Genomic DNA, 22,336 nt, shown 5'->3' on the forward strand with positions numbered 1-22,336 from the left:
GCCTGTCCTTAGTACCAGGGAATGTTGTTGACTCACCCCTAGGGCACTAGGGTGACACACTGACTGTCTACTATCTCCTTTGTTTGGTAGGAGATACAGCTTGGAAGAGGGGATGAGAGGCTCGAGCTGCAAGGCCTTGAGCAGGGCATCACCTACCCTGTCTCCTTGATCGCCTTTAAGGGTGATCGCCGGAGCAGGAGTGTCTCCACTACCCTTTCCACAGGTAAGGTGTCTATTAGAACATGGTAGAGGACAAGCATTAGAGGGCCCGGCGAAGTGTCCACGGAGAAGTAGGTGGACAGAGTGATGGATTCCTTTAGAAATGGGGCCCCAGGGATAGAGTTAGGGGTTCAAATGAAGTCCATCTCATGGTAGAAAAAGGGGAGCAGAACAGGATGTTCTTCTGTGGGAGTTGCAGCAGGAAGTGATGTGAGCTTGAGCTTATTTCTAGTATATCGGAAGGGTTTGGTGACAGCAGGGTGAATGAGAAACATAAGATCTCACTGAGGAGTTGGAGGAAGCAATGTAGTAGGAGGTTATGAAATAATTTCTAAACAAAATAAAGGATCTCAAAAATAGAAGACAAGTCCCCCTCCTTCTTCCTTGCCCTTCTCCTAACGACACCACCTCTCTGCTGGATTCCTAGTTGGTGCCCGCTTTCCACATCCTTCAGACTGCAGTCAAGTTCAACAGAACAGCAATGTTGTCAGTGGTCTATACACCATCTACCTGCATGGTGACGCCAGCCGGCCCCTGCAGGTGTACTGCGACATGGACACGGATGGAGGCGGCTGGATTGTGAGTCTTTATCCAGGGGAGAAAGGAGCTGTGGTGGCTCACCCTTGCTTTCAGAGAGATCCCGGCCTGCCCCCAGCCCACCCTGCTGTAAGAACAGAGCCTGAAGGTGCTTCACACCTGCAAAGGTTAATGGTTGTGGAGCCCACAGGCTTATCAGCATCTAATAATGCCCACTGTGTATGCATCACCTATATTTTCTGCTCTTCCACGCTCTGTCATAAACACGACTCTCACACAGAATTTTTCGAGTAAGTGACAGAGGTCATTATTTCTATTTTATAAATAGGTAAATTGAGGCTCACAGGGAGAAGTGCCTTGGCAGTTTGAAAGAATTAATGACAAAAGTTGGAAGCAGCTTTCAGGACTCCAGTCTTCCAGGTCATTGGTTTTCTCTGAGGGTCCTCTCAACCCATCCAAGATGGAAACACATGACCTCTTTGGGCCTCAGGCCTCCAAACTGAAGCCCTTTGTCTCAGTTCTGCATCCTGCTCCGCATTTCAGAAGCAAAACTTTAGTTTGAAAGACTAAAGCCTGAAAGAGGGAACCTTGGCAGTGCGCTGGTGGTCTCTCTGCTGTGTGGACACCGCTTTATTCCCTTGGGCCATTGTCTGCTTACACCACATGGCACCTACTTTGATTGCATCACCCTGATCCAATTAATTATATGATGAGCTGCCTTTGAGGGTTGCAATCTGATCCCCTCTCCCCCCACTGCCTTCTCCTGTGCCTGAATGGATAGAGGCTTTCACCATCTCCGAACCAGCATGAGGCCTTACCTGCTGCGCATCCACAGCTCATTGTGGGGAGGAGAAAGCATGAGCTCCCCGTACTCAAACTACATTCATTTACACGTTCACTCAGGGGCCTGAGAAACCAAAGACACTGGAGCAGCCGCGGATAAAATGGTCCCATCTGAGAAGCAGCGGTGAAGGAAACTTATTATTCGCACAGCTGCATCTGGTGGCTGAAAGGCAGGAACTGGATTGGGTGGGGGAAATTCCTGATTGATTTATAAAAATAACTAAACAGAATATAACATGGGAGGGGCTCCCACCTGAGCAGACCCATAGGGCTGTACCCACTGCTTTTCATCAGAACTCTCCTAAGCATTCAATCTCTTCAGGCTTGAAGCCACTTTCCTGCCTTGTGCCCATACTTGACCATTGGCAGAAGGTTAGTCTCGTCCGGTGTGGCCTTTTTTGAAAGCCAGCCTCCCCTAGGGAAGGAGACGCTTGACTAGGGCAACCTCTAGAAAGATACCTGCCAGTCTGCCTGCCTGGGAATATCCCAGCTTTTTTCACAAATATTTAATGAGTGCCTACAGTGTCAAGTGTCAAGAGTGTCAAGCAGTGTTTTATATACTCAAGAGCCAGCAGTGAACCAAACAGACCCAAATCCCTGCTCTCAAGGAACTTGCCTTCTCCAACCTGCTCACAGACACCAAGGTCAGTTCCAAAAATATTCAAATCATTCTGAGTTCTAACCAACACCAGTCCCTCACCCCCATCCCAAGTCTTGTTTTCTGACCTAGACTCCTTAAGGTGGTACATGAACTGAGATTCTGTAGGGTTCTCCTTAATGCCGTCACAGTCCAGAAAACAAGTGGAATCCTAAAAACTTCTACACCAAATCTTTTACTGATGGTTTCAATGTTTTGGGGCTCCAGAGTCTTTTGCCACTGAGAAATGACCTTAGTACATTGCTCTTTTTTTTTTTAAAAAAGATTTTATTTATTTATTTATTTATTTATTTATTTATTTATTTATTTATTTATTTATAGAGAGAGCATGAGTCGAAGGAGGGGCAAAGGTAGAGAGAGAATCTTAGGCAGATTCCCTGCTGAGCATTGGGCCCCATGCAGAGCTCGATCTCATGACTCTGAGATCATGACCTGAGCTGAAACCAAGAGTCAGACACTTAACCGGCTGAGCCACCCAGACACCCCAGTACATTGCTCTTTTAAATGGTGCTTCTAAAATCCTTTTAAGGAAATTTTTCTCTATGGAGTGGCACGAAGCCAATGTGATGAAGAGGCCAGAAGAACCCAGCTCTGAGGTAATTGGTGCCGCAGGGGGCAGACCAGACTGAGGACCATATGGGAATGTTTAAGGGCCTCAAGCCTTTCCATCTTTGTTTTCCATCTTGCAAATCTTAAGGACTACATTAGAAGTTCTTTCCACAGGCATTTAAATGACAATTTCATTTTTTCCTCCCCATGGAATCAGGACATTGAGTAAGTTCTAGAGTGCAGTGACAGCTCTAGAGTGTAGAACTCTGCTGCCTTGAGGCGTACCTGCAAAGGAGCTTCTGTTACTCCACACAATTCATATAAGGTGTTTTCACTGCATTGAATGGGAATGGGCTAGATTCTGAGGGAGTCAAATCAGTCTGCTTGATCAAGATGTACAAATGATCACGGTGGGTCACTTCATTTGGAATCTGAAATAATAACATACAAGCTAACATTTATTGAGATATAATAATAACTTATTATATCTGCATGTGCCAGTCTCTGGCCTTCCCACTTTTATGATTTATCAGGATTAGTGATCTTGCTAAAGCCTTGATTTAAGAGCCTGACAAATGGGCTATTAACATCTTGATCTAATAGTCCAGAAAAACAAAACAAGGCTTGTCAAGGTTAACTAACTTGCCCAAGGACATTCCTAGTAAGTGCAGAGCTGGGTCTCAATAGTGATGCAGAGAGCAACAAACCATTGTTCACAGTTTTCCTAACTGAGTTGAAAATTATTTTAAAAAAAAAATCAGGGAGGGATGCTTGGTTGGCTCAGTCAGTTAATCGCCCAACCCTGTTTCGGCTCAGGTCATGATCTTGGGACCCTGGGACCGAACCCTGCATCATGTGCTGTGCTCAGCTTCTCTGCCTCTCTCTCTTTCTCTCTCCTTCTGCCCCTCCCACTGCCCATGCTCCCTCTCTAAAATAAACCCATCTTTAAAAAAAAATCAGGGGGACAAACCCCTATCATTGATTGGAGATTGCCTTTGTAAAGTGCTTGTCCCAGGAGGGCAGGATCAGATCTGAGGCTGACCTTGCACCATAACTAATTATGTTAGTGGGAATGTAATAGGACTCGATGTACAAGGAACCAAACATCTGTACGGCAGCGTGTACTCTGGGATTCCACCGTCGACGGCAAAGGAAGAGTCCTGGGGAAGGGACTGGAGTGGGCAGATGCTAGGAAATGAACAGTTAGCCCCAGAATCTTAAATGATTTTTGGAATATAGACTCAGTAAAGCTGGCATTTTCAAACTTTCTGATGAAAAGATGAGGAGATCCGTGTTTTAGCCTTGCATCGGCCACTAAAGAATCAGCTGATTATTATTGAATCTGGCTAATCGCTTTTCTGCACTTTCACATCTGTAAAATGGCATCATAGGGACTTGGCCTGGAGCCAGCACACCATTCAGTACACGGTGGTTACATGAGCAGATAAGCAGATGAAGAGAAGCCAAAGAGGCGTGTGAGTCTCTGACATAAGGACAAAAGGGGAAAGAAACCATGATGTTCAGGCAGTAGGTAATTACTTGGCCAATCATCCCCTCAATTCTGCTCAGCACCTCGGTAGCCTTGTAGAACATTTTTACACTTACCCTCTCCCTGATTCTCCAGCACCTCTGAGATGGACTTTTCCTTCCCGCTTCTAACCCTGTTTGTCACACGGCTGGCCGAGGCTTGGTGATAGAGGGGACTGGCTCCCCGCCGCTGGCCAGCCGGTGGCCGTGGCCACCCTCTAAGCCCCGGGTTTGCCCTGGATGCCCCCAGTTCCATGCTTCCTGGGCCAGTGAAGGTGGCTTGTGCCTCGGAAGGGGGTCAAATGTGAGCTCCCCTGTGGAGCTGTCAGCACTGTTGCACGCAGCCTGTCCTCTCCGCCCTCCCCTTCTCTTCCCAGAAAAAAATAGAAATGCACAAATATTGGGAGGTTTACCTTATCAAATTTGAGATACTGTGTTTTACTTCAAGGCACCTGCTGTGAAGCAGGATGGAAAGCAGGGAGGTGGAGTTGTGTGTCGGGGCTCCTGCATTTGAAGGAGTACAGTATAGGTGGAGACAGAGATGCCGGTCCAGGCTTCCAGAGTTCCAGAGTCATTTCTGCCTGGAGCTAGGATGGTGTCGTGTGTGGCTTTCAAGGTCACAAGGAATGACATCGGTTACTATCAGTTCCAGTCGTATACACAGGAGTGTTTAGCTTGTAGGTACTTTTCAGGTCTACCTCATGTGAAAGCATCCGATTTGCTCTGACTGGCACTGCCTCCCCCGCACCCCCCAGCAGAGGAGCTTCGGGAAAGGAGGCAGCGTGCGGTTTCATGAAATAGCGGGACCCCAGGCTGCGTCTGCTCCCCCTTCTCACTCACGCTGCAGGCTGTTCCCGCCGGCTGCTGCCCTCATCTCTCTCCAACACAGCCTCTGCGGGAGTCCCTCGTGATTCCTGTGTCACTACATTCTATGGACACGTGTTCCTAGGCCTCGTGTTACCTGCCTTTGACACCAGCGGCCACACCTTTCTCTGTGTTATCTGTGCGGTCCCATGTTTTCCTGGGTGTCCTTCTACACACCTGGGTCCTCCTCCTCCTCCTCCTCCTCCATGAGTGCATCCTCTGCACCTGGCTGTGCTGTAGTGGAGGTCCGGAGACTTGATGTTAGCCCGTGTTCTGTTTTGAGTTCTCACTTTCTTCTTGGGGTCTCAGCCTCTCCAGCGGGTTTGCTTTACTATGTCCCCGTGGGTTTCTGGATTCATTAAGATAGAGTGGGGCTATGCTGTGGCAGTGTGCTGACGCCGAAGTCCGATGATCTAAGACACAAAGAGTTTCTTCTCATGCATGCAAAGTCTTGGTGGTGTGGCAGTCACTTCTAAGTGGTGACTCCGGGATTTAGGGTGATTCCAAGTCATGGCTCTGCCCTGTTGACACTCGGCCTACTCGGCAGTGGGGGGGTGGTGGTGGTGCAAGGCATAGGGCAGTGGAAGAGAAAGCATGGAGGGCCCCCCTGCCTCCCTGTGCTCCTGCTGACAGCCCTTTGGCTAGGATGAATCACATGGCTCCGGCTTCATTGCAAGAGAGCCTAAAAAAGAAGAGTTCCTCCTATCAGTGTTCCTGGGGACAGGAAAGTGAAATGGGACTTGGTGTGAATGGTTAGCATCATCTCTGACACACGCTTACCTGTGCGAGTCTGGCCCAGCTCTCTTTTCAGAGCCCTGGCCCTCACGCCCAGCTACTACTATGGCATCTTCATTCACCAGGTTATGTCAGGAGTGGCTCGTCCTTACCTAGTCCCAGGTGAGCTCACACCCACAGCACCTGTCTCCACTTGGAGCCCCCGTCTCAGTGAGAGCTGAATGGACAGCCGTCCAGTGCCACAAGCCCAAACCCCAAGGATCACTCCCGGCTTTGCCCTCTCTTTCAATTCTGCTTTAAATCTGTAACCACGTCCGTCAGTTTGACCTTCTCTCTGCCCCTGTCCTGCCTCAGGGCAGCTCCCCACCCAAGCTCCTGTCTACTTAGGCTCAGCCATGTCTGTTCAGGTGTGCCAGAATGAAAGGTCTGTCTCCCTCTGCAGGTCTTCCAGAGGCGCAACACTGGGCAGCTGGATTTCTTCAAACGCTGGCGCACCTACGTGGAAGGTTTCGGGGACCCCATGAAGGAGTTCTGGCTTGGTATGATCTCTGAGATTTTAGGAGGGCTGTATTGTGGAGGGGGTATTGCAACCCCCAGAGCTGCTTGGGCCACTTGAGAAGGCTCACCATGTTCAGGAGGATGTCCCCACTGACAGGGACCAGACCCCTAGAGGCACCTGCCCAACAAGGTGTCAGGGGCCAGGTCTCTGGGAAGGTTCTCATGTGCTGGGCCTGTGACAGGGTGGGGCCATTACAGGTGGTCTTTATGCTGCATGTAAACCCCACAGGATCGGCCTGGAGCCTGCATGTCTTAGAAAAATAGTTGACCAATGGGGATTCTGGGCTATTATTAGGAGGGCATGCCTGTAATCCCTGCAGTTCCACTAGTAATGCCAGTCATTATGGGGACCATTTTTCCTTTTCCTTCTGCTCCACTCTGGAGCAGATATTCACAGAGAGTGAAATAACCAAGAACTTCAGTAGGGAAATAAAGTATTAAAAAATCATAACCTGGAGACCCAGTGTCTGATAGAGTATTTGATTTTTTAAAAAAGAAAAGATTTTATTTATTTATTCATGAAAGACACAGAGAGAGAGGCAGAGAGATAGGTAGAGGGAGAAGCAGACTCCCTGCCGGGAGCCTGATGCGGAACTCGATTCTGGGACTCTGGGATCATGACCTGAGCCCAAGGCAGTCACTCAATCACTGATCCACCAAGGCACCCCTAGAGTACATGTTGTTTGTGGTTTGCTTGGCACAGAATTCCTTCAGTGACCCCACAGTGGTAGTCGACGTCCTCTTCCACTTGGCAGGATGCAGGGATGATCTGGGAAGTGCTTCTGCTTTAGAGAGGACTCAAGGGGCAGGTTTACCACATGATTGCCCTCCACTGCTCCTCCCCAGAGGACGTGGTCTCCACATTCATTAACATGGCTGTGCCAAATAAAAAATAGGATGAGAAAATGGGCCTCCCAAAAGAGCTAGTGTGAGGACAGCCCACATTAGCAGAGGAGGCAAAGGCTAAGGTGACTTGGGTGTTGAAAATCTCAGATGCTAGTAGGTGAGTGCTTGCATGTGTAGGTCGATTGGTTATCGGAATTCCCTTCCTTATTTTTAGGACTTGACAAGCTACACAATCTCACCACTGGCACCCCGACCCGGTATGAAGTAAGAGTGGACCTACAGACTGCCAACGAATCTGCCTATGCCATATATGATTTATTCCAAGTGGCTTCCAGCAAGGAGAGGTACAGGCTCACAGTCGGGAAATACAGAGGCACAGCAGGTAGGAAAACACATTTCCCCCCTGCTAAGGTCTCTTGCTTTCTGGGTATATCAGGATTGGACCACCGCATGTCGTGGATCTGGGGCATGAAATATTGCTCTGTGGAGGTGAATTGTCCTCACTGATGGTTGAGGCCCTGCTCCCTGCAGGGAGTTGGGGGGAAACAGAGACATGAAAGCAATCCTTGACCATCTTAAAGTTGGAACTTTTGTACATTATACATTGATCCCCTCACCAGCGAAAGCCCTCCTCTTACACTTCCCATCATCAGCCAATGAGCCCATATCCTGAGTGATTTTTGGTGCCTTTCCCTGGGCTCCAGCAATGTGGCTGCTGTCCTTCCACAGAAGTGTGTGTGTGTGTGTGTGTGTGTGTGTGTGTGATTATTTAAATATTTTGCAGCATTTTGCTGTAAGTAAAGGGATAAATGAAAGTGCTGATTCAAACAAGAAGTGTAGGTCTCATTAATTTCGTACTACTGTAACAACACAAGTTAGCAGTTCAGCTGAAAGCAGGGAACGTCTAACCTTGATGAGCGTCTCATTGGACATAAGCCGGTTGACAGTGTGTTCAGTTGTGAAAGAAGAAAACAAAGTCAAGCCACGCGACTGAAATACTGAGATTATATCACAGAATATCCTGTTTAAGAGGGACGGGATAGTTACCGTTTTAATGTCATATTTTAAGCCTGTATATATAGTTTTGAACCTCCAACAAGTGAGTCTGTTGTTTGATTCTATGTGCTTCTGACTTTGGGGTGACCAGCTATGTAGGAATGTGTAACGCACTGACTATGTGGGCCATGATCTGTCCCCTCAGACTGCCATGTAAACACATAAGTAATCACCAAAAGTAACTTTTGCAAAGAGCCACAAAAGTGGTGAAGCAGATGAAGAGTTCTAGCATGTGAGAAAGTGGGTACATTGAGGCCCCAGGCAGTTGAAGGAAGCTTCCTGGAGGGCAGTAGGTTGAAGCTGGGTCTGCAAAGGTAGGACTCAGTTGGGAAAAAAGGAAGGGGCCCCCAGGCCTGGGAGAGTCCATGGTGAGCAGAGATTGAGCAGAGAGTGTGCTCGTGAAGCCTGAGGCCACTCTAGAACCCCCCTAATGGCAGAGGACCATGAACAGACACCTCTTAGTGTCTGGGGCCATGATCCAAAGTGGCGAACAGCTAAGACAAAGTTTCTTGTAGGTCTTATAATCTAATTGTTTAAAAAAAATCACATGAACTTTGATTTGCTCTTATTTCCCAGTGCTTAGCCTGGAGCCTGGTGCAGAGTAGGTGAGTTTCAAACATGATTTGGCTAACAAGAACTTTCTGTGCAATCTTATAGATGTTTTATACTGTAAAGGGGACTCCCTGAGACCCAGATAGCTTGCCCCAGGGTCAGTGAAGGTGTGAGCTGGGTGACAAGGGAACCGGGGAGGTGACAAAGTGGGCAGGGTGGGCACCTGCTGGAGAATTGTTCAGGGGCTCAGAGGGGCAGGGGAGTGTGCAAAGGGAAGTGTAAAGTATGTCAGGGAACAATCCTTGGGAGGAAAAATGCACTGCTGTACAAGAACTGTCACTTCTCTCCTCAGGGGTCCTGGGTCTCCATGCCCTGGAAACGGGCCGGGCAGCCCTTTTCTACTTTATATACAGTTTCTAAAAGTTCGCTATGTAGCACTACATCCACTCACAGTACAACGTAACACATGAAAGTTGGGCACAGGAATAAGGCAGTTAAAATACAGTTGAGAAAACAGGTGGACATTCATGGGATTACAAGGATAAAACTGAATGAGGGGGGACTTGGAAATGCTATTTTGTACCACTGTGCACTCTGCCTACCTTTCCCCCAGCTCTGGGTAAAATCAGACGATGTTTCTGAAGGCTGATTCCGGGAGCTCCAACCATTAGGAGTAGGGGGTGCACACATCGCAGTCTCCCTGAGACCCCACAGGCCCCCTCCTTCTCTGCTCAGTCCAAGTGGAGGATATCTGGTCATCCCTTTCATTCCCCTTTACTACTGACCCCAGTGATCAGTTGGTCTGCCTTTCTCAGGCTAAAGAGTCCCGGCCTTGGGAGGCTCCTTGTGGGACCTTCCTCAGTGAGATACAGCATCCTCTGTCTCTCCCTGAAGCACAGTGACGTCCCTCCCACCTGCTGGCTGGGGACCCACCTCCTCGGGCCTGCCTACGCTGCCCATTCTCTCTCTGCCAAGCACACTTAGCTTTTCCAAGGCCTGTTTTAAAATAACCAGGAAATGAACACTGATGCTAATGGGAAAGTGAGTGAGAAGGAGTCAATAGAGTCACGAATTAATGTGATTCTCCTCCCAGGTCTCTATTTGCATTTTAACTGTGATTAGGGGGTAATTCCCATTCTGAGGTTGTGGAGGATGTGTTTTTTTTTACTAGGAAGCCTTGGGAGACCTTTTAGATCACAGCTCATTCAGCCCACGATCTGGTCTCCCCATAGGAGCAGTCATTCCTGCTTGGAAACGCTGAAGTTGCATGGTGGGCTTAGTGGGGTTTTAGCCTTCCTTGTGTATGCTGATTGGTCCCCAGGAGGGTTTTGAAATTTAGGAAGCTTCTGGCTTCTCATGTCCTAAATGATGAGGTACTGTTTAGAGGATGTGGCATTCAAAGAGAAGGTGAACAGTCTGATACCTCTGGGCATGTGCCAGCTACCCCCACTAGGGCTCTGATTAGAATCGGAGATGTGTGGCCTGGGGGGAAATGTGCCAGTAAGGATCTCTGCTACTCGCCCTGTCCAGGGGGGTCCTCACCTTCTGCCTCCACTGAATGCCTAGCAGAGAGCCCATCATTCCTCCGTGAAGGAAACCCCAGCAGGGCAATGCTGGATAAATTTAGTTTCTGATTCTGAATCTGGGAGTGGGGCAGGGAGGACGGCTAATGGGCTCTACTTTCAAGGTGCTGTTCGTCTCTTGGAGAAGTTATCATGATAGACATCATAAATAGACATTTAGGGTGGAGCAGAGTGACTTCTATGAGCTTGCCAGTCGTTTCCAGCTGGTTTTAAGTCCCACCTATGGGAGACTCAGTGATGCCCAACCAGGGATGGGTCCACCCCCTGGGCTCACTTGGAAGCGTGACTGAGGAGCTCCACCCGAGCTGGGTGACAAGGAGAACCAGGGAGGTGACAAAGGGGGCAGGGTGGGCACCTGCTGGGTGGGGGGGGGGCCCGGGGATGCCAAATTTCCACAGTAAGGAACTGCTCTATGCAAAACTGCCTTCCTCGCTTTGACATGGATTTTTCAATACTGGTACTTAAGGAGGAAAAATGTTGCGTCCAGGAATAAGAGGGAAAGCCAAAAATGGCACACATCACTCTTTCTTTGGCCCGTTCCTAGTCCCATGGTCCAAGGTCCAGACGCATGGTCCTGTGTGACTTATGAGGGGTATGTATGATGTGGATAGCTTCCTCAGGTCTGTGGGGGCTCAGTTGTCTGGGCCTTCCTGCCTGCCTCAGGAGGTGATGTTGGAGTCAAGTGAGATGAGATGGGAGATGACCAGCTCAGTGGCCCCACCCTGGGCTTTTCTGGGCCTGCCACTGACCCCTCCAACTCACTCCCTGAGGAGAGCCAGCTGCCCACCTAAAGCCATTATACTAGAAGTTAAGGGTGCTTATTTCTCATCCAATGTTTTCTCCTAAAACCCTAATAGAAGAGAGAGGGTCTGACCACCACTGGCTTCTCTACTTTATCTGACTTAGGGAGATAAGCTTAATAAATCAGAATACTGTGTTGGCTGGGGGCCTGACAACCGGAGAAAAGTGATTTTTTGATTCATGGGTATACTCACTGTCTGTGCTCTGAACGTCAGCATGGCTTCAGTTTCTGGAAGCGAGAAAATCCATCTGTGCAATAGACTGCCACACTTAGCCCGAAACCTGCTTCACTTTTCTTGATCCCAGCTCCTAAAGTTAGAGAACCACAAACAAATCCTTAAGAAATAGCCTTTGCACAGACTCTTGGAAAACAGCTCTGGGAACTTTAGATGCAAGGTAGGTAAGCTGTGCTCATTAAATGTGTCACCAAGGGAGCCATCATGTGTTATTTTAAGCTGTACTTAACTATCTGCCAGAAAGCCGAAGGGGAGAGGAAATGTGGACGATACAGCGACACAGCAAGACGACTTGCCTTTCCTCAATTGGAGGAAACAAATGGGGACAGAGCCCTTCAGCTGTCTTAGCAGGAGTGGCTGGGGCTGCCCTGCTAGATGTGGTGCAGCAGGCCCCATTGTTTAAGCTGTCAAGTCAGAGAGACAATCTGGGACCTTCTCATTTTGCAACCTGTTGTTAACTCTTTCCATAGATCTACCCCCTAGCACCCCCTAGCACCCCCTAGTACCTACCCCTTAGCACCCCAGCACCCCCAGAGCAGGGACGCCCTCTGTCTGTATTTGCAGGGACTCCCTCTGTCTGTATTCTCAGAGCCTAGAGTGATGCGGGGGCCCAGCTAGGGTTCTGAGGTTTCCCGAATAAATGAAGTTGCAGACTAAAGTTCTCCGACTTTCGCTTGCACCCCAAGGGCTTGTCATCGGAAGGGCTTGTTAAAACTCGGATTGCTTTGCAGGTGGGTACTACCTCGGGAGTTTCTGCTTCTGCAGACTGGGAGACTGGGCCTGAGAAGGTGCATTTCTAACAAGTTCTCAGGTGGTGCTGATGCTGCTGGTCCCTGGACTGGACTGCACTTGCAGAACCAGAGCAGTGGGCTTGCTCTTTGTTAGCATAACTAAAGGCAGAAATGAGGAAGCCTCAGGCAAGTTGGTGTTTGGGGAAGAACTCTGGACTTGGAATCTGAGGACCCAAGTTTGAGTCCCAGCCTTGCTGTCTGTGGACAGTGGGGCCTTGACAAGTCCACGGAATCTAACCTCTGTAAGTCCATTTCCTCCTGGGACCACCTCATAGGCTAGAGTGGGGGTCAGAGGTGGGTATGTATGGGAGAGGGTCTGTAACTCTGTTACAGGGCTCTGTAACTCAGAGCTCCGACGAAAACATAAGTGTTCTTATTGTAGGAACATGATTTGCTTTAGTTTAGGATTGATACAAGCCCTTATCACCTCTTAGGAGCTGAATTGAGAAATAAAACTGATAAAAAGATGACAGATATGATGGGGAAATAGTAGAGATACAAGCAAAATGATGCAAGCAGATTTCCAGACAGGATGTCACAAAGCCCTAAACTATACAGATGTGCCAGGAGGGCTTGGGAAACAGGCATGCGTGCTAGGAGAGTGTGTGGATGGATTATTAAAGAGACTGGCCCCTCCTCAGGAGTGGGGGCTGGCTGGGCTTTGAGGAATGCTCAGGATTTGGACTGAGGAGGGCAGAGAGAAATGGAGGACAGACCCCTCCACTGCATAACTGCTGTGTGCCTGTGGGGACAGTGGGCTCAGAGATTGTGCGAAGGCTATGGCCCAGGGACAGGCCTGCAAAGCCAAGCAAGGAGGAGCAGCTTCTCTTCCTGTGGCAGGAAGGAAGACATTAAGTCTGAGATCATGCATGTGGATGCGTGTGCTTTAACCCCAGGAGAGCCATTGTGTAGAGATAGACCTGAAGAGAGGAGGACAGGCCGGGGTGGCAGCTGTGGGAGCGAGAGCATCTGTGAGTGATCTGCAGGAGAAAGGGCTCCGTAAAGGATACAAGTTTGTTAGTGTGGTTTGGAGTTTGAAGTTGGGTGGCTGGGAGGATGGTTGAGCAGACAAGGAGGACGGGAGAGGGGTTACTGCGGGTGGGGGGTGGTCAGGTACTGTGGGGAGAGCTGATGGATTTGGTTTGGGATATTTGAATACGTCACAGGATGGCAGGGCATCAGAGTGAGAATGCTGTTAAGGCTTTCAAAGCTATTGGAGTGACAGGCCGAAGTTTGGGTGACAGGCCAGGAAGGGGAATCTGATCGTCTGTATCATGTTCTCATCTTGGCTCTTTTGAGAGATGAGTGATTACCTGTGACATCACTGGCTGGATCCTCGGTGTTTTCATGCCCTAAGATTGTCCTGCTGAGTCCAGAGCACGCTCACCAGCTCAGTGGCAAAACTTAGACGTTCACTTCTCTCATCTCTCCGCTCCTGCAGGGGATGCTCTTACTTACCACAATGGATGGAAGTTTACAACTTTTGACAGAGACAATGATATTGCCCTCAGCAACTGTGCCCTGACACATCATGGTGGCTGGTGGTACAAGAACTGCCACTTGGCCAACCCCAATGGCAGATATGGGGAGACCAAACACAGTGAGGTAAGTGACAGGTGGATTTTTTTTTTTTTTTTCCCAAGCTCTGCTCAAAACTTTCAATTCCCAAAGCAACCATCTCCAGGCTGGTTTGGCTCTGCATCTCCTTCTGACACTTCCAGTTAGGGCAGTAGGGCTCTTCTCTAGGCTCCAGGGCCTTGAGGGCAAGGCCTCCCCTGCCTGTCTGCTGCAGCCCTTCCCCCTCTGCATTCCCACAGTGCTATACACTTACTTAGCATAGGTGGGTGGGAGCCCAGGCTGTCCACTGCTGGATAGACAAATAATATGGATTATGCACCATTTGTTTACTGGTTCACACATGGACACTGTCTTAGTAACAAACACCATAGGTTGGGTGACTTGAACAACACACATTGATTTCTCATAATTCTGGAGGCTAGGAAGTCCAAGATCAAGTTACCAGCAGATTCAGTTCCTGGTGAAAACTCTCTTTCCATCTTGTGTATGGTGGCCTTTCCACTGTGTCCTCATATAGGAGAGAGAGAGAGCGAGCTCTGGTCTCTCCTTTTCTTACAAGGGCACTAATCCTGGGGTGCGGGTGCCTGGGTGACTCAGTGGGTTATGTGTCTGACTCTTGGTTTCAGCTCAGGTCATGATCTCAGGGTTGTGAGATCAAACCCTGTGTGGGGCCCTGTGCTCTCAGTGTAGAGTCTGTTTGAGATTCTCTCTCCCTCCCTCTCCCTCTGCCCCTTCCTCCTGCTTGTTCTCTCTTTCTCTCTCAATAAGTAAAATCTTTGAAAAAAATAAGGGCACTAATCCCACTCTCATGATCTCCCCTAACTCTAATTACCTCCCCAAGGTCTTCCCCCACCCCCCTATACTATCACACTAAGGGTTAGGGCTTTAACATATGCATTGGGGGGCTGGGCACAAACATTCCATTCATAATTCTTTCTAGATTTTCTCCCAGTGAAACCAGGGCTATTTTTCTCAAATCCTCTGATCACCAGGAAAACAAAGTCTTTTCTGCCTTTGATCAGACCTACCTTTGGATCCACTTCATCCAAAGCCACTCAGGGTCTACCCAGAGTAGACCATTAGTCTCTCCACTTCAGGAGGTGCACACAGGACTGAGCATTCGTGATGGCTCCTCTACCCTTCCTTGCTCTGAAACTTGGCTACTGATGATTTCTCAAACCTCTATGACCTGTGCACATCATCTTGACTCCTTGGCCAGATGTGGAGCCTCTCCTGGCTGCTCCCATACAGCCACTTGAAAATGGCATCTTTGTTCCTGCTCATCATTAATCCATCCCCTCCAAGAGCTCCTCCCCATCTTGGGTTTCTATTTCCGGGGTCTATTCTAGCCTTCAGGAAGCCACCTCTCCCCAGAACTCACCTAGTTACCAATATTACTGTAAATATTAACACATCTCAAGTCCAGGTACAGTTTGATTACTATCAGGCAGCAGGGACTCCCAATCCTTCAGTGATTTTTCAAAGGGAAGAAGAAACATTCCCCCCTGGGGAGGCCAAGGAGGGTGGGTCCATGAATCATGGTGGCAGCAAGTGGGTTGACTCAGGGAAGCTTGCGATCAGAGATCAAATATTTGAAATGAACAGCCAGCATGCCCTAAAGCATCCCCACATTTGCTAATAAAAGACATTCATCTGGTTAATGTGCTTTTCACAGTCTGCAAGGCATTTAGCTTCTTGTTTATTATTTACCTCACAAATTAAAATACATAAAATTGGTCACTTGGGCTCTTTATTGGCCAGGTTGCAAGGTTATTAAGTGAATTAAATATTATTGCGCTCACCAGTCAAAAGACATAAAATGAAATTTAGTTTTCAGCAGGCTATTCGTTACCCCAGAGCTGGTATCTAAACAGCCTAAATTGAAAATGATTTTACACGATTGACCAATTAATATGTTTATTTTTTGCCTTTAATTTTTTGGAAAGGAAAAGAGCGAGGCAAAGATAACGTGCGCATTGCTGGCCAGGTTGACACCCTGTTAGCTTTGAGGCTGCTGTGGTCTCCTTCATCCCCTGGGCTCACACCACATCCTCCCAACCACTGGGGTGGGGGTTGGGGTTGGGGTGAGGGTGGGGGTGGGGATGGGGTGGGGTTGGGGTCTTCCAAGTCATCAGCCTGCCAAACCTCGGCTGCCCAGCAGAGGCTGTATGTATCTAGCTTGGGCTCTCTACTTCCCTTATGATAGATGAGTACCCCAGTCAAGGCTCCTCTAATTTTTCTCTCCCCTAAGCAGAGAGGGAGTGGTTTCCTTGACAAAGAAGCATTCCTTTGTATCCTAAGCCACCCCTCCTTCCTCCCAAGTACCTCTTCTTGATGCTGGCTTTCTTATGTAGGGGGTGAACTGGGAGCCATGGAAAGGACATGAATTCTCCATTCCTTACGTGGAGCTGAAAATCCGCCCTCATGGCTACAGCGGGGAGCATGTCCTGGACAGAAAGAAGCGGACACTGGGAGAAAATTCGAGAACGTTCTGATGGCCTATTGGAGCAGTTGTCACATGAGACAAGACCAGCCCAGGGTTGGGGCTGTGAGGGCTTGGGGCAGGGCGGGTAGTGGTGACTGGTTAATGGAAGTTTGAGGGATGCTCCTGGCCCCTGGTTTCTGAGATGGCTGGATAACCTGCAGGACAAAGCATGTTATCAAGCTTCAGACAAATCAGGTTACTTCCCTATCACCTGTGTTTTTGCCCATCTGTATTGGGGGTCTGAAAATCAGCCAGTAGTAGCATATGAGGAAGACAGCACTGGACTACAAGGTTTTTCAGTCTATCTTTAGTAACAAATATATGAGATTGGAGGGGGGAAGAGGAAAAAAAGAATCATCTAGCACTTCACCAATTGGAAATCTCTGGAAATTGGTATATATATTATATATATAAGTATATATAAAGCTCCTCTACTAGAAATCTTTTCCTTAGAAAAAAAGCACCAATGAGGGGTTCTCTTTGATGGCCAAGGGGCTAAAGTAGTCTGATGCTGGTCACCTGCCATTACCACTGGGCTTTGAGGGAAAAGCTGTAAATCTCCCCCTGTTTAAAAAATGCTAGCATTAGGAGGAAGACTACAGGGAACCACGAGGGACCAAGATGGATTCCCATCTAGCTAAGCTCTGACCAGCATGCTGGAGACCAAGCTTCTGTGTTACTCTTCTTTTCAAGAGCCACCTTCCCACCTATTTGCATAATCACTTTCATAGATCTACATATGTTGTGAATAAATTCTCACTCATTCAACTTTAAATAATTTGACTCTTGATGATTGATTCCTCCTGAAGAGTCTTCTATGACTCCCTTTCACTCCCTCAATCCTCAGCCCTGCTCCTGTCCCTTGCCCCCCACACCTTAGGTTTTCTGAAGGTGCTCCACAACAGAGGCATATTGTTTGAATGGGCACTTGGTCAGTCAGATCCTTTGGGCTTATTTTCCTGTCACTTTGGAAGGTTTTTCTATAGCGAAGTCAGTGATTATTGAAGTAACTTAAATTCCCACTAAAAAAAATAAAATGATAAACCACCTGATTTAAAAAAAATGCATTGTGTTATTTAACTCACATGAGTGCACTTGAATTCTAAATTTAACCTAAGTGCATGAGAAGGTACAATATGTGCATTATAATGGGATTTGGTTGGCCTGTGGTCTCACACTTGCAAGCTGGCGAACAATGGTATTTGGAATCAGGAGAGGTGAGGGAGTGGGAAGGTACCCTACAAGCTGCAGTGCTGCTCCAGGACCAGGGAGTCCTTTAGTGCCTGTGGTTCTCCAGGCTCTAACCTCTGGCTGAAGGCGAAGCCATACCCTCAAAAGGATTCATGTCACCCGTGTAAGTTTTCAGCACCGCCCCCCAGCCCCACAAACACACACAATGCCACAGTGACTGCTAGATCTGGTGAGGGTGGTCCAAACAAGAATTCAGTGAGGACTTGCATCTGCCTGCTTCTTCCCAGCAGTGTGCTCTATGCCCTGGGTGGGGACAGAGGTGCGATCGCAGAGGTGAGCAAGCCAGACATTCATTCCTCCACTCATTCATTCCAACAAATGCAGATGAAGCCCTGTTATGTGTCAGGTCCTGCCCTGAGTACTGGTGCTAAAGAAGTGAAGAAAACACAACAATCCTGTCCTCATGCTTAAATTCTCTTGGTGGAGAGACAGACAATAAACAATAAATGTACGAAACCAGAAGTGTTAAGCCCTGGAAGAAAAATAAAGTCAGATTAGGAGGCAGAGGTAGAGGCAGGAGACAGCGCAGGTTTTCTCTGAGGAGGAGACGCTTGCAGAGACCTTTGCCCTGTTTCTGTGGTCCTGATCCAGCTTATCAGGGCTGCAGCCTGAGCGGATTTCCTCATCCTCTTGAACGTCCCTCTGCACAGCTTCCCAGTCCTGAGTCTTCTTGTCTTCTGCTGACACCAGGGGATGGGGGGTGGGGGTGGGTGGAATTCTCTCCTTGGTGATTCAGGAGGCTGGTGCTAAATCCAGCAAATGCAGGCTTTTTAGAAAAGAAGCACCTCCCTTGCACAGTGGATCAAACCCCAGAATGATTCAGGGCCAGGGGTGGTGCATGGTGGGCAATGCTTTTCCACTTTTGCCATGCTTGATAAACATGCTGGGAAAGCACAGATTGCTGGGCCCCATCTTTAGGCCCTGTGACTCAGTAGGTCTGGGCCAGGGCTGCTGCCCTGCTGGTGATCACTCCTGGGGAGCTGGTCTCTCTGCTCTGGAGCTGTCTGTGATGCCAGCAGCACACCCCTGTCTTCACCCACCAGAAATGGTGTCATTTCTCCACCACCCGCCAAGATCAGGAGTTGCAGGAAACTGGAGTAGGGGTCATGCTGCATGAAGGGATAGGCAGAGAAAACCTCAGCTGATCATTTAGGTTCTCCGTGGGGCAGAGAAGGAAGTGGGGAGAAACTCATCTTTAAAGGATATTTATCTGACCAAGGAGAACATCCCAGCCCCAATGTCTGTGCCTAACCTCATTGTAACGGGACCAACTCTGGCAGCCTCCACTCCGGTACCTGAGTGTAGGCCCTGGGGATGGGTTTCTGGACAAATCTGCTTTTCAGAGGGCTACTTTTCTCAGAGTCAGGTTATGAGCCATTAGGGCTTTGAAGCTTATGGGGCAGTCTCTACAGACCAAAGGAGACAAAAGCTGTCAGGGAAGGGATGGGCCAAAAGCCAGGCAGGAGGGCCGAAGTGTCACAAGCAACTGCTAAAGTTTCTGAGCCATTTTCTGTTCCGTGCAAGATGCTGGCAGAGTCATCACGGACAGAGCACTGGCTCTGCCCTCGAGCAGCCTGCGGTGTGGTGTGGGTGGACAGCTGTGTGGACAAACCATGACAGTGGGTAGCATGTCGGGGAGCGTAAACGACAGGGGTATGGACTGACACCGCAGCCAAGTGTCACAGACGTGATGGTCAGCATTAGGTCTGGAAGGAAGAGTCTGACTTTGTCAGGGAGGCAGGGTACCTCAGGAAGAAGGAACCTGATGACAAAGATGGGAAAGGGTTAGGTGGCGTGAAGCATGGGCGAGGGAGGAATGTGGTTTCTTGGTGGCATGCGGGGTGCTTGGTGGGGAGCCACGCTAGGGAGATGGGCAGGGACTTGGCCATGTGCGTGCTGTGGTTCTCAGCTTGCACCATGCATCCGAATCAGCTCAGCTGTGGGTATATGGAACCTGCTTCCCCTCCAGGGACTCTGCCTCAATGGGTCTCAGCTGAGTCCTGTGCCTTGGAGCTTTTCAAAGCCAAGATGCAACCAGCCCTGAGGATCTCTGCTGGGATGAATGAGTTGGGCAAAGGAGGACACTCACAGGTGCTTGAATCTTGCAGTCGACTGGCAGGCAGGCTTGCATTGTAGAAACCTCCATCTGGTGGCAGGGTAGAGAATGGTGGGGAGCTGTTGGGAGTTTTGGGGAGGTGGTGGAGATTCAGACAGGTTAAGGGCTATTGTAGTAGACAGCAGCACCTAGGTCTGTGGCAGAGATGGTGGGAAAGGGGAGAGGACACAGATTAAAGAGATATTTAGGAAGAAGGATCAGCAGGAACCGAGGGGGCTGGGTGGTAAAGAGAAGGATCCTTTCATGGCACAGCTTAGAGCTGGTTGTTCCTGACAGCAGCTTCCTCTGGGAATAGGGCCCCAGAGTTTATGTTTGTCACATGACATCACGAGCTCTGCTTTTTAACTTTGAATTCTCAGGGATTCAAGGATCATTAAAGCCAGAAAATGCTGAATGAGCCAGGGAGAAAGACTAAGAATGACTCGAGGGATTGTGAGCAAGGGGATGTCGGGAAAGACAAGGACCAGGTGTGATGTGGGCAAAGAGAATACTTGGTGGGTGGGGGAGAGAAATGCAAACGGACTTGCAGCAGGGCAGGAGGAAAATGAGTATAAGTAATGGCAAGCTGTGGGCAAAACGTAGTCGTTTGCTGGAGGAAGTCCTCTGCTAAGAAAATGTCCAAATCCTTCCCTTAAGCCATCCACCAGGGCGGTGAAGAGGATCAGGAAGGAGTTTCTGTCAATAAAGAGCACGGATCAATATGGCCAGGGCCCCGGACCCGCGCCTCAGACATGCTGTACCCAGACCGGCCAGGAGATGGCAGTGCTGTCCCACTGGGAGCACCTCCCTTCAAGGCCACTTCCCAATCCTCTATAAAGGGGGTCCTCACTTTTCTACCTTCCTAACAGGACCTGGAGAATAGGTTTGGGGGTACCGCTCAGCACCCAGCCTATGCTTGGTGGTGGTGTGGGTAGTGCACACAGCAGGAAACTGGGAAATGCCCTGAAGAGATTGTCCAGTGAAACCTGGACTCTCATCCCCCCAACCTGGTCTACTTACTAGGCTGGTGCTGCTGATACAGGAGATGGGTCCCCTAGCGTGATGAAAGGTGAAGAGGGTACCCCCTCTTAGGCCGTTCCTAATGTGTAAATGAATCCACTTCCTGAAGTCCTTCTGTTCATTTGTTGTTTCTATGGGGGAAATGGGGGAATGGATTGAATTTCACCTCCTGTGTTACAAAGAAGTTAGGTTCCCAAGGTTAGCCCATAAAACTTGTTTATTCTCTAAGGCCGATAAATTGCAGTGCACATATAATGACAGAAATAGAAAACAATGGTATTGTAGTGTTGTCATTTAACTAAAGGAAGGAAATAAAATGGAGTGGAAATGGTTCTTTATTTGGGTGAGTGGAGAAAATTATGTTTAATTGGGCAGGGATAAGGAGGCAGGTGAGGCTTGCTATGGAACCTGAAGGAGACATCTGAGTACTCTGAAGCCTTTTGGGCAGAGCTCTTCATATATTCAAAAGGTTTCTGACTCAAAGGAAGTCCTGCAAGCCAACAATTTCTGAGGAGGCCAAATCACTAGCTTGGGTCATGATGGCTGGTGTGTGGAAGGGGCACTAGGATAGGATCCTGAAGACTTAGGTTTCCATTCCAGGTCTGGGGGAGTTGCTTACCTTCTCTGGACCTCATATTCCTTATTTATAAAATGGGAATGACCTCAGTCCCTGATGTACTCTCTGCAAGAAGCCAATGAGATCCTAAAAGCACTCTTAGGTAATATGTAGCACTCTGGAATGGTAAGAGGGCTTGGATCTTTATAACATAACACATAACTTCAATCAAAACATTTGGATTTTCTTTCTTCTTTTTCTTCTTTTTTTCCTTGATAGAGGTGTATCTCTAGCCAACCTTAAGGTGTATGTGCTATGGATAGCCACCAATGGGATTATTACAACTCACAAATGGAAGAGAAAAAGCAGAGTGAGAAAGAATCAGAAAGTGTTTCCTTGGGGATGATATGAACTGAGCTATACATGAACCCTCTATGGCAGCATTTCCCAAATGGTGTTCCTCAGGACCCTTGCCCCTCCAGAGCTGCTAAAGAAAAAAAAAAAGAGGTTTCATGGCCAAATAACCTTGGGAAAACTGAGTAAAAGGGAATTATATGAGTTTCTTTACCCATTAGAACCTTTAATATGATTCACAATTGCAGATCTCAAGGGGGTAGAGAGGGGAAGTCATGGTATTTGGCAAACTTATTTGACCATAGAATTTTTTTGTTTTGTTTTCTGAGTAGATAATATTTGTCAAGGTGTGGTTCAGGGACTGCTGGTAATTACCTAGAGTGATTGTTAGAAGGCAGGTTGTTCAGACACACCCTATGCTTAGGAAATCTATGAGAAGGGCAGGGAAGGACTGGGAATCCGCACTTGTAAGAAACACCCCAGTGGTCCCTTTTCCTTTCTTTGTTTCCCTAATCAATGCATTATTTAGCATATAGTATGCACTAGGCTCCATGCGAGTTATTGGAGATAGGGTGTGAGTGAGATAGTTATTCTCCAGGCCTCACAAAGGCTAATTCTAAAGAGGATGGGCGGGGAGGGGAG

The 22,336-nt window shown here is 48.5% G+C and overlaps 1 protein-coding gene and 1 long non-coding RNA gene across 2 annotated transcripts in view; one reads left to right on the forward strand and one right to left on the reverse strand.

Annotated features, from left to right (window-relative positions):
• TNN (tenascin N) overlaps positions 1-19,733 on the forward strand; it is a 55,055-nt gene extending 35,322 nt beyond the window's left edge. Inside the window, exons 13-18 of the mRNA XM_041761393.1 lie at positions 91-223; positions 647-798; positions 6,375-6,471; positions 7,551-7,718; positions 13,797-13,960; positions 16,288-19,733. Coding sequence (XP_041617327.1) covers positions 91-223; positions 647-798; positions 6,375-6,471; positions 7,551-7,718; positions 13,797-13,960; positions 16,288-16,428 — 855 coding nt within the window. The 3' untranslated portion in view covers positions 16,429-19,733. The remainder of the gene's footprint in view (positions 1-90; positions 224-646; positions 799-6,374; positions 6,472-7,550; positions 7,719-13,796; positions 13,961-16,287) is intronic.
• On the reverse strand, positions 7,050-20,916 carry LOC121494708. The gene is made up of 5 exons (XR_005988848.1): positions 20,785-20,916; positions 16,259-16,380; positions 13,669-13,790; positions 11,523-11,637; positions 7,050-7,366 (listed from the first exon to the last, which is right to left on the reverse strand). It is a non-coding gene; the product is annotated as an uncharacterized LOC121494708 (long non-coding RNA).
• Between the last annotated feature and the right edge of the window lie 1,420 nt (positions 20,917-22,336).

The sequence above is a fragment of the Vulpes lagopus genome, chromosome 1, assembly GCF_018345385.1.
Source record: "Vulpes lagopus strain Blue_001 chromosome 1, ASM1834538v1, whole genome shotgun sequence".
NCBI classification, from domain to species: domain Eukaryota; kingdom Metazoa; phylum Chordata; class Mammalia; order Carnivora; family Canidae; genus Vulpes; species Vulpes lagopus.